Source organism: Monodon monoceros, unplaced genomic scaffold (genome assembly GCF_005190385.1).
Source record: "Monodon monoceros isolate NGI ecotype Baffin Bay Population unplaced genomic scaffold, NGI_Narwhal_1 Super_Scaffold_1, whole genome shotgun sequence".
NCBI classification, from domain to species: domain Eukaryota; kingdom Metazoa; phylum Chordata; class Mammalia; order Artiodactyla; family Monodontidae; genus Monodon; species Monodon monoceros.
In genome coordinates this window covers 70,192,916-70,205,062 of record NW_021703765.1, presented here as the reverse complement: position 1 = coordinate 70,205,062, position 12,147 = coordinate 70,192,916, and the positions used below count along the sequence as shown (strand labels likewise).

At 41.9% G+C, this 12,147-nt stretch overlaps 1 protein-coding gene across 19 annotated transcripts in view; it reads left to right on the top strand.

Annotated features, from left to right (window-relative positions):
* The first annotated feature begins 2,510 nt into the window (after nucleotides 1-2,510).
* Nucleotides 2,511-12,147, top strand: part of GIT2 (GIT ArfGAP 2) — a 62,796-nt gene continuing 53,159 nt past the window's right edge. For 14 of the 19 annotated variants that reach the window (XM_029229882.1, XM_029229754.1, XM_029229858.1 and 11 more), the window contains exons 1-6: nucleotides 2,534-2,720; nucleotides 6,867-7,000; nucleotides 8,431-8,543; nucleotides 9,175-9,280; nucleotides 10,777-10,863; nucleotides 10,981-11,111. In XM_029229882.1, the coding sequence (XP_029085715.1) occupies nucleotides 2,669-2,720; nucleotides 6,867-7,000; nucleotides 8,431-8,543; nucleotides 9,175-9,280; nucleotides 10,777-10,863; nucleotides 10,981-11,111 (623 nt within the window). In that variant the 5' untranslated portion in view covers nucleotides 2,534-2,668. Of the gene's footprint in view, nucleotides 2,721-6,866; nucleotides 7,001-8,430; nucleotides 8,544-9,174; nucleotides 9,281-10,776; nucleotides 10,864-10,980; nucleotides 11,112-12,147 lie in introns of all 19 variants that reach the window. The other 5 variants (XM_029229866.1, XM_029229807.1, XM_029229780.1 and 2 more) reach the window with 1 other exon arrangement.

Genomic DNA, 12,147 nt, shown 5'->3' with positions numbered 1-12,147 from the left:
TCCATCCATGTTGCTGCAAATGGCAAAATTTCATTCTTTTTTTTAATGCCTGAGTGGTATTCCATTGTTGAATACTACATAAAGGGAACATACCTCAACATAATAAAGGCCATATATGACAAACCTACAGCTAACATCATACTCAATGGTGAAAAGCTGAAAGCATTTCCTCTGAAATCAGGAACAAGATAAGGATGCCCACTCTCACCACTTTTATACAACATAGTTTTGGAAGTCCTAGCCACAGCAATCAGAGAAGAAAAATAAATAAAGGAACCCAAATTGGAAAGGAAGATGTGAACCACATAATTCTTTACGTGGGACTTGTCCTGTGCTTTGTAGGATGTTGAGCAGCATCCCTGGCCATTCTATCCACTGGATGCCAGTAACACTACCCCCAAAATGTCTCCAGACATTGCCAAATGTCCCCCGGAGGACAAAAATCCATCCCCCACCCCCCACTGAGAAGCACTGTTCTACCTGAACCCCAAACTGGGTTATGATTCAAAGTCACCTAAGGTGGTGGTTTATTCCACATATGAATGTCATCTATTTTTGAAGCTAGCCATTTGAATTTGGGGTTATGGCCAAAAGGACTAATAGATAATACTTAGACTTGACCACAGTCAGCCACTATTAAGTTCATTCTTTGGGTTTCAATCTAAGACACTATAACTCCTTGACTCAGTGAAGAACCAAGTCAACTTACAGCTACTCACCAGCCTGAGCTTTCTGCACAGCTGTCTACAACTAGACCACATAACTGGGCAAAGTTATTTAATGCATCTTGAAAGCATACCCTCTGCCTTCCCTGCTTGTGCACATCCAGCTTTTCAGATGCCTGCAACAACAGCTGTTCAAGAATCCTGGCCTAATCCATTCTCCACATGTGTTGAGTCCAGAAGATTTGTTAGTCTGCAAACCAAAACAGGATGCAGGAGCATCAGGATGGAACCCAGAGGCTCTAACTGTGGAATGTGTGGGAATTATGTGGTTATGCCCATACCACACATTTATAAAAATGGAGAGATGAACCAAAGACCAGTGCTTCTGAGACCTCTTCCAGGACTTCTCTCCTTTCAGAAGCTTTGTGCAATTTAATTTTCTTTCTCTTCATCATCCTATGTTTATTGAACATTTCTCTTAATTCATTAGTCGGAAAACTCCACGATAACTGCTCACCAGAGTACCTAAAGTTAAAACAGTACCTGGCCCACAATAGGCATGGAATATTTGCTGAAGGGAGATCATGGTTGTGTTTACATATAATGCATACAATATTCATTAGCATTAGGGTCACATCTCTGCTCTTCTTCCACTGCTTAAACTCATCTCATTGTGTTTATCTCACACCATCCTGTGAGTTAGATTATCTATTCTTATCCTCAAGACAAAAAAAAAAAGTTGTGATTAGAAAATAATAGTAATATCAAATTCCAGGGCTTCCCTGGTGGCGCATTGGTTAAGAATCCGCCTGCCAATGCAGGGGACACGGGTTCGAGCCCTGGTCTGGGAAGATCCCACATGCCGCGGAGCAACTAAGCCCATGCGCCAACACTGCTTAGCCTGTGCTCTGGAGCCCGCGAGCCACAACTACTGAGCCTGCAAACCACAACTACTGAAGCCCGCATGCCTAGAGTCCATGCTCCACAATAAGAGAAGCCACCGTAGTGAGAAGCCTGTGCACCGCAAGGAAGAGTAGCCCCCGCTCACCGCAACTGGACAAAGCCCGTGCGCAGCAACAAAGACCCAACTCAGCCAAAAAAAAATTTTTTTTCCAATAATAATAGGAGCTACTATTATTGAGGGCTTACTATGGGGCAGGCACACCACACACTTCTGTAAATTATCCCATTTGTCCTTAGCCAGACAGTAAATATTTAGCTTTGCACGTCATATATGTTTTGTTGAATATTCTTCATCCTATCCCTTCTCTCCTTTTTCTTCTTTACAACCCTTTAAAAATGTAAAAATCATTTTTAAGTAACAGGCTATACAAAAGCAAATCATGGCCTACGGGTAGATACACATTATCTCCATTTTGCAGATGAGATTAAAACTGCAGCGTAAGGAAACATCTAACATATTCCTATTTTACTTATTGTAGATCTAGTGCAGCTGAAAGTAAGCTCCATAAAGACAGGAAATTTCGTCTTCTTGGCTCACTGCTCCTTCTCCAGTGCCTGGAGCAGTGTGTGGAACATAGTAGATGCTCAATAAATATTTGCTGAATAAAGGAATGCATAAATAAGTGAACTTGGCCAAAGTTATGGTAGATGACTTGACTACTGATTGCCTCAGGAAGGTTGTGGCTGCATACCTCTAGTCACTAGATTTTGCTGCTTCCCCTGATATTAATCAGCGCTGGGAAGAAGCGAATCTCTTCCAGAGAGGGAGACACCAAATCAAGGAAATTTGGAAGTAGGACAGAAGACACCTGCCCTCACTCAAGATGGCGACAAGGCAGCGTGCCCTTTCCGGTCACATGACCTGCCCGTCGCCGAAGGGCGCCTTCCCGCGCGTGCGTGCTGCGCCGCGGCTGTGAGGCGCTGAGGGGAGAGGCGCCGCAGCCAGCACCACCGTGGGGACCCGTTAGAGCGGAAGCGCCGCCGCCGCCGCCTTCCCTGTCCCCGGCCACTAGGTTCCCGGTAGGTGGGAGGCGGGAGCCATGTCGAAGCGGCTCCGGAGCAGCGAGGTGTGCGCTGACTGCAGCGGGCCGGGTGAGTCGCACCAGCCGGGCCCGCTCCCTTCAGCTCTCCTGGCCGGGACTCCTGTCCCGGGGCCGCCCCCTCGGGCCGGGCGGGTCCCGGCTGTCGAGCTCTGCACCCTATGTCTGGGGTCGGGACGAGGAGGAATCTCGGCGGCCTTGGGGCGGGACCGTCCCGGGCCTGTCTGAGCCGGAGCGGGCAGGGGGTCGCCGCCCTCCCGTCCCTTCCTTCCCTCTCGTCCCCTCTGTCCCAGGCCGGGCGGTGAAACGGCGGGGTCGGGCCCGCTTTCCCAACAGGAAGGGGCTTGGGCAATCTACAGGAAGGCCAGTTACAGAAGTGAAATCCGAGCGTCCTCCCGGCTGCGGCCCCCAGAGGCTGCAGGTGTCAGCCCCCTCCCCACAGCTACCCAGACCCCCCCCCAGGAGGGGGCCCTGGGGCCCTGCCCGGAGTGGGTGACATTCGCCGCTTCCCTCCACTGAGACTCGCCAGAGGACCCCCATGGATGAGTTCCCCGCTCCTGACATCCCTACTCCCACTCCACCGCGGAGAATCTCCAGGATGTCGGGGTCTTGCAAATGCGACCAGCACTTAGGAGGCAATGCCGGTTTCAAGTTGTGAGATCTGAACAAGCTGAGTTCAAACTAGATTTTGCCTCTGGGTGACCTTGGGCTAGTGACTTCATTTGGCCGAGTCTTGATTTCCTCATTTTTCCGATGAGGATAATTGGGAGTACAGTGCTCAGGGGTAGGGAAGATTCAATGAATATTCTTAGAATCATCTCATTTAAGGCGGTTTTTTTCCTTTTTTTCTTTTTTGTACTGTGTACAGAACCTTTACAGTCCCTTAAAGCTATAGTTGAATTTCTAAATCATACATTAATTACACCTTACAAAACAACCACACACCAAATCACGGGCAAGTATACCCATTTGTGCATTCAGGCAGTATAGGCATATGGGAGCATTGAAAGGCCAAAACCATTCCTCCCATGCATAGTTTTCAGATTTAGAGTTCAGATCCATCTTAGCGGTTGGAACTGGGTTGACAGGTCTCTATGCTGTTTTCAGTGTTTGGATTTATCTGCTTTGAATTTGAAGTTGTAAGATGGCTTCTTTGGCACAATAGCATCCAATAAACGATCTTAACGAAATGAGCACCAGTGTTTTTGCAACTTTTCGGAACTTCATCTTGTCATATGGAAGTGGAGACTGATTTTAAATAGTATTGTGATAACTCAGACCTTATGTGGTTATTTCACGGCCTGTATACTGTAAGTGGGGTTACCAGTTTCCTTTGAAGATAGGGAGATGGGTGGAGGAGTTTAAAAAGAAGTGTTTCAGAAACCAAGTTAGTGTGTTATACGAGCTCCATTGTATTCTCTAAAAATGTTATTTGTTCCACTTCCTTATTTTCTTGCCTGTTTTCAGTTGAACTTTCTGTGATGTTTGATTCACATGAATTTAGATTCAAACTTCCTGTTGAAATGCATTTTCTTTGCTTCTCAGTGGATGGTATGGGGCAAAGGAAAACTGCATCTCCATTGCCACACTAAATACTCAACTAAATAATAAATACAGTCTTGCACTTCTCCGGCGTTTTGTGCATTTCAGAACATTTTCTCTTCCATTGTTATCTTTTTAGTTGTTGTCTCATGCCTCATCTACAGAGACTTGAGTCACTTCCTTCCTGTTTTGAATATAATTAGGCTACCTTGAAATGTTCTGAACTTGAGCAGCTGGGAATTTGTGCTGCCTTTTCTGCAAAGCCCTAGTAAAAGAGTTACCTTTAGGGTTGGGGATCCTTTTTTTTTTTTTAATTAATTTATTTATTTTTGGCTGTATTGGGTCTTCGTTGCTGCATGCGGGCTTTCTCTAGTTGCAGTGAGCGGGGGCTACTCTTCATTGCGGTGCTCGGGCTTCTCATTGCAGTGGCTTCTCTTGTGCGAGCATGGGCCCTAGGGGCGCGGGCTTCAGTAGTTTCGGCACGTGGGCTCAGTAGTTGTGGTTCGTGGGCTCTAGAGCGCAGGCTCAGTAGTTGTGGCGCACAGGCTTAGTTGCTCCGTGGCATGTGGGATCTTCCCAGACCAGGGATCGAACCTGTGTCCCCTGCATTGACAGGTGGATTCTTAACCACTGTGCCACCAGGGAAGTGACCCTTTTGAGATTCTGATGAATGCTCAGACCTTCTTCCCAGAAAATGCACACATGCTTAACTCCTTCATACAGAATTTATGTTAAGATTTCTCAGAGGGGTTATAGACATTTCTGAAGCCCATTGGTTGTGTTCCTAGAACCCAGGTTAAGAAGCCCTGGAATAAAACGTTCAGATAAACTGGAAGGGGTTCACCCACTCTCAGTCGTACAAACTCGATTTGGATTTTACTGTGTTGTTAACATTCTGATGTTCTCTCCATGGGATTCTGATTCACGATGTTAAGGTGATTAATATAGAGCCTTGCTTAGTGTGTGTTAAATCCTTGTTGTCTTGTTCCTGTTAAATTTCCTCCAAGAAGATTGTGAATACCTCTGAATGATACATGAAAAGCAAAGGTAATCTTCAAAACGAACAGTCTTTTTGTATGTGTGTCATTAGTCGTAGTACCATACTGCAAAAAGCAAAGTTGTTATGTATCTTTGCAGGGATCCTTCATCTTGGTGTTTCCAAACTTTGTTTTTTAGAATGGCTTAGTAGTACTGACATAGTTGTACTTCATTGAATAATTTTGTTTCTGTTTTATTTCATGGCAAACATTTGACTAACTATGATCAAATCTTAGTATTCAATAAATAGTTTACCTTTTTTTTTTTAAAGTGAATCTAGTTCATATCCTACTCTGAGTTCAACTACCTGAAAACTCCACTGAGATTTTTCACTGTAGTAAGACAGTGTTCGTGTGAAACATTCAATGTTTCATGTATTAGCAAACAAAAACTTTCTCTAGTGGCCATGAATTTCAGTGGGCTCTTGAAAATATTTGAATGGTACTTAAAATAATTTGGAAATATTACTATATGCAAGGAACTTCACTTACTCTTTATATCCTCACCACCCTAAGATGTGTTGTTCTTCCCATTTGATCCATGATGAGGACCCTCAGGGAAATAACTTGCCTGAGATCATTATGCAAGAAGTGGCAGAGTTGAGGTTCAAACCCTGGACTGCTTATCTCCAGAGCCAACCCTCTTAACCACTACACTCTTTGACTCCCAGTTTGTCTTTGATTGAAATCCCGTAACTTTTCATTATATGGTTGGAAGGGGTTTGAATAAACTGTTAGAAATGGTAAAGATGGTGTACATGCATTTTAGAGATTTTTGTGGGCATTGAAGAATTTTTAAATATACCCCTTAAGCCAGGCAGCTTGAGCGGCACCTATTGTCACCCCATTGTGAGTCTGATGAAATGTAGGTCTGTCTTTATTTTGAGTTTCTAAATATTCAGTTTACTTTCCCAGTGTGAGTTATTCTTACTGCTTACCAAGTGTGAATTATTCTTGTTTCAAAGGATGTCTAATGAAGCTCTGTGGGACTTCACAGGAAAAAAAAGTGTTGTGCACACACCAAAAGTATTACTCCCTTGTATTTTACATCTTTGCTTCTGTGAAGCCGCTGTTTTTACAGCTTCTGTCCTTTCAGATCAGTGGCGAGATCGGACTCAACAGTTTATTTAAAATACCTAATGGGTATGATAGCACATTTCCTAGCACACAGGAGGTCAGGTTTCCCAGTCTGTGTTCAGAACCATAGCAGCTGAGCAGTTGTATAGTTGTGTCACTTGCAGCTTTCTGCTAAGCCCAGTGGCATGTAGATGTGTAGCAGTTGTAGGGTAGCTGTCTTTTCACCACTCACTTCACATAATGCTGTGTGGATTGTTCACTGACACAGTTATGTTATCTTGCTACTTGTGGAGATGGATTCGAAATGATTCAGGTGAATCCTCTCAGTTTGCTTCTCTTACGTTGATTGAAAGAGCACACATCTGAGATGGTAGATCTCATTAGGGTATCAGACAAACTCGCCAGCTTGATATGTTGCCTAGCATACTAAAACAACAGAAATGTCTTGTTTTTCTGAAAAACCAAACCGCAGTCATCTTTTGCCATCTGGCGGAATAGCAACCACCTGGTATCCTTGCCACTGATTTCATTCTCCTTTCCAGATCCTTCCTGGGCATCAGTAAATAGGGGAACTTTTATATGTGACGAGTGCTGCAGTGTCCATCGGAGTCTAGGGCGCCATATCTCTCAAGTAAGGCATCTTAAACACACACCATGGCCTCCAACATTGCTTCAGGTAAAGAATAAGAATTCTGCTCATGGTTTGTAATTTAAGTTTTTAGGGCTCACTGTTTTAGCACTAAAATTATACTTCTTAAATCTTATAAAAATGTTTGACTCATAATTGAGCAGAGGTGCCATGCTTATTGATGCTATATATAATTATTGAATTCATCATTTAAGATTTTTTTCCCTCCTAATGTAAATCTTGTCCCAAAATCTGAACTATAGGTAGACAGTCATTAGAATTTCCTGCTAATGTTTCATTGCTGACTTTCTAGAATGTCACCAGAAATTGTTTTTAAACCGTCTGTCTTTCCCACATACCGTGATGAATGTTTCTGAAAGTGACTGCCTTAGAAACTTTTCATGAAGTTGTCCGCTTTGATAGAAGCATGGACTGGGATTCCTCAGAAATTTCTGAAACATCTGATTTAAGTTCTCTTAAAGTTCTTGTAATCTGTTAGAGACAATTAAGTTCTGTTTTGATTGAATGCCTAACACCCTGCTAAGTGTTCAGGGGGCCCTTTGTTTTCTTTGGGGGTCCATTGTCATGTCAGCGGTACTTCTGTTTCGGGGTACACATTCTTCGAGTTCTGTTGGAACTCAGACTTACGCATGTGTTTCGCCTTCATTTGTTTTGAGTACATATTTTACTAAATCTGTGCCAGCTGCACAACATGTCCTTAAAACTTGCCTATGTGTACCAAAGGATCAGAACAAGCATGAGTGTGCATCTTTGATGTGACAATATCTTCACGGACGTAAAAAACAGATGGGGCCATGTCAGGAGTCATGCTTTGAAATGAAATTGGGAGACATGGTTTATTAACAACTTTTGCTCAGAAGTTTCTTACAGCTCATTCTCATGTGAAAATGGATGTTTACTGCTGTCAGATTATACAGAGTACTCATTATATTATAGGATCTGAATAAAGTTCAGAGATGAGTAGTTTAAAATGCCAGATTTGACCCTAAAACAATTCCCAGAGTATGGCACGTGAACCACCAGTGGTACTCAAGGTAGATGTAGGTAATACTCAAATATTTATTTAAATGGTTGCCTAAAACTGTAACTAGCACATCAAATTATAATTGCTAGTGAAAGTTTTAGAAAGTAAGTGGATTTAAAGAAAAATATTAAGAACCTTGAAAACAGAATTTGGATGCTCAGGCTTGGGAAATACTGTCCTAAAGTGTCAAAGTACTCTTTCTTCATCATCTATGAGAAAATGTAATTAAACCCATTTAAGTACCTGCTGGTCAAACCTGAGTCCTGCGTACAGGTTCATCTTTCTCATTCTAAAACAGAAGATAATGACGTGTGTGATATCCCAGTCATGCTAGTGTTTGTAATAGGGCTTTGTTTTCCCAGTTCAGTCACTGATTCCCACTGGATGTTTGCAGAAAGAAATTTAAATATGATTTTATGCTGCTTGGTTTTAGATGGTTGAAACCTTGTATAATAATGGTGCTAATTCTATATGGGAGCATTCTTTGCTGGACCCTGCCTCTCTTATCAGTGGAAGACGCAAAGCTAATCCACAGGATAAAGTACAGTGAGTGAAATGTTTATAAATACTCTTATTTCTTCGTAACCCCTGGGGCCCACTGAAAGGAGTGCAGCTGTTTTTGACCAGCTCCTACAGGGGCAGCACGGGAGGTGGTCACCCAGTTTTGCATTGACCTGTTTGCTATTAGGAATGCAGAACAAAGCCAGGCATGGGACCATCTCTTTTGCATGGTTACCCAGCACAATTCAGTGGTTTCTCCGGTTTAAGACTAAGGCTTGGTGGCTTTTGATGTAATCACATTTGAGCTTTGGCACTCAAACAGTAGGCAGTCAGACCAGAAATCTTGGTTCTGGGCTCCAGTCTGCCTGATGCCTCACTTATAAGATGGGATGAAGAGCTGCTTCCTCGCAAGGTTGCTAGGTCAATTAAGAAAATTACACAGAGCAGAAAAATGCTATAAAAAGCAGGTATTCTGCAGTCCTGGCCATTATAATGACTAATGTATGTTTTCAGACTTCAGGCCTGACAACACACTGCTGAAACTTACTTCAGTATTGTTCATTCTGTTCTTGAGTGGGGGATGTGGGTCACTTCCTCTTCTTTTTACAGTCTGAAGAATGGGGAATGTCATAGCTGAACTGCAAGTGAACTGTTTTCTTTTTTGTTTTCGAACCAGTCCTAATAAAGCAGAATTCATCAGAGCAAAGTATCAGATGTTAGCATTTGTCCACCGCTTGCCCTGCCGGGATGACGATAGTGTGACTGCCAAAGATCTTAGTAAGGTGGGTCACACCTTTTAAAATCCCTAAAATTGCTGGATGAAGCAGCATATCGGCTGATTTGAAAAAAACTTAGAAAGAAAAGAAAAACAAAAACTCCTTTCTGTACACTAAATAATTAGTAACAGCTTTTTTTGCAGTTGGTTTCTTCTTTCATCTTACTTCAAATGGCAAGCATTCATGTTAGTGGAGGTATAAGGAGCAGAGGAACAAATAAGTATCCAGAAAACTATTTGTGTTTTTCAGATATGGTTCTAAAATTGTATTTCTGTAAGTTTTTGTTTAGCTTTGAAATAAGAGCCATCTCAGAGTTTGTTTCTAGGGGGGACTAGAAGGTTTGTGGGACTTCTGCAGGCTTCTAGGTTGCATGCTGAGTGGGATCTTCAGGAAGCAGGGTGTGACTCGAAGCTGTAGTACACGGGATGGTTTATTAAACTTGCAAAATGAGTAGATGGTTTTCTTTATGTGGGCCTTTACATGTTTTTGAGAGATGCCACGAAAATACATATCCTTATTTTCAAAGCACTGCTTTCGGCAAATGCTCACACAGATCGTAGGCACTCATAATTTTAAACTTTGCATGGAAATGTATATGATTGTTACTTCCATTTATTAATAAGACTTGGTATGTGTTTTTTACCGCAATTTTAAAAAATATAATTAAAAAATAAGACTTGGATACAGATGTTAGTGTAGATTTCTCCATTGCTATGATAAGAGTTATTGCATTTTGGACAATTCTAGGTTAGACTTGAAGGAAGGCAGCTCTTCTGAATGTATAAGGGCATTTCTGTAGTGGTACAGAATTTGGTATAGCACAGGCCTATTTCCCACCCTGAAAGACTTCATTAAATCATTGTATACAAGGCCAAGAATAGTGTTGAGGAGAGGGTGTGATATAAGGCAGAATCCTGTGACTTGCACGGTATAGGATATGAAGCTCTAAAGCCCTAGGTTCAATAATAACAACAAATAACAACATCAACAATAATAATAGCAGCTGTATTCTTTGAGCATTTCCTATGTACCAGGCTCCATGCTTTGTTATATCATTGAGTCCTTATAGTAACCCTGTGAATAGGTGGCATTATTATCACCATTTTAGAGATAAGGAAACTGAGGTTCAGATTGCTAAAGAACTTCCTCAAGTTCACACAGCTTGAGGGGTGTACGGTTTGAAATTCAGACTTCAGAGCCATGCTCAGCCACCTCTTCACACTCCCTCTCACTCAAGGTCTGGTTGTGCCACTTAGATCATGCATTTGGTCAGGTCAGCCTTCCCAGCCCTAGTTTCCTGTCAGGAAAATGGGCCTGACCCTGCCTTAGAGCCCGGGGATGGTTGTGACCAGCAAGGGAGAGACTGCTTCATCCACCTTACTGAGCTAAATAAAGATGATGTAGTACTACTATAATGTGTATTAAAATAGTCTGCCAGCTGCCCTGCTACGACATTCTTTACATTTTTAACAAATATTCTTTCTTGTGTGTGTATTTTTCAGCAACTCCATTCAAGCGTGAGAACAGGGAATCTTGAAACCTGTTTGAGGCTATTATCATTAGGAGCACAAGCCAACTTTTTTCACCCTGTAAGAAAGCATGAATTGATTCAGATATTAAATTGAAACTAAATGGGTTGCATTCGTGTAGCCTTTCGTTTATTTAATTTTGCTTCTTTTTGTATACTTTTTATTAATGATTCTTAGGAGAAAGGAAACACCCCACTCCATGTTGCCTCTAAAGCAGGGCAGATTTTACAGGCGGAATTATTGGCAGTATATGGAGCAGACCCAGGCACACAAGATGCGAGTGGGAAAACTCCTGTTGATTATGCAAGGTAACAGACTAGATTCTTGTCACCTCTCTCTGTTTGGGATTATTTCTGTTGTGTATGATTCATTGTTAAGTGGCTAAATTGTGTATGATTAGCATTTAACCCCTTCAGAGGTTTGCATGCTATTATTTTGCAGATGAAGGTATTTCAAACGCATATGATCTTAGAGCCAGCTAAAGTCAGGGAGGGTAGAACCATTAACCATTGTGCTTAGCTTCCAGTCTTTCATTTCTTTTTATCCTTTAAATGCAGTGGTATTTGAGCCATAGTTGGAGTACAGATCAAGTATGAAGAATTGCAGAACCCACTCCTCAGTTTTTTAATAGTTTTATTCATTGCTTGAACTTAGAAACAAATCTATATGGATAGATATGTGGTTAAACAAGTATAGTAAAATGTTAATTGCAGGATTTAGGTAGTGGACATCTGGGTGCTTGCTATAAAATTCTTTAACTTTTTGTTTCAAAATTTTGGCTGTGAAGTGCTGGAAAATAAATAAATACATCCATAGATTAGGCTTGAATATCATTTAAATGATAGAAGATGGATCATCTTTCCTTCTTTTTCCAAATTAACTTTTTCCAAATTAACTGCAAAGAATTATATTCTGCAGAGGATAAAATGACAAGTGACAACTTGAAAATGGCAAGTGAAATGGACTCTGCCCTCCTAGAATTTACTCTCTCAGGGAGGAGGAGGTTCATAAATGCATGTAAGAGTTAAATGAGGCAAGATAATGTAGAACTCATTACCAAAATTGATACATATATAGGATTTCTTCACTGTGGCCCAGATCATTAAGAAATGTCTTTAGTTGGTCTTTGAAGAGTAGATTGGATTTGGGTGTGTGAAGATGAACTAAGGTGTACCAGGTGAGAAGAAGGGCGTGGGTCAAGTTCAGGAAGGAGGGATGGACAGGGATGTTCGGCACAGCAGGAGACCTGATTGGATAGAGCAGAGTGTGTCTGGGAATAAGAGCTAAGGTACTGAGGAATACAGTATTTCATCAGGTCTAACACTCTACTGTTTATATGGGTCA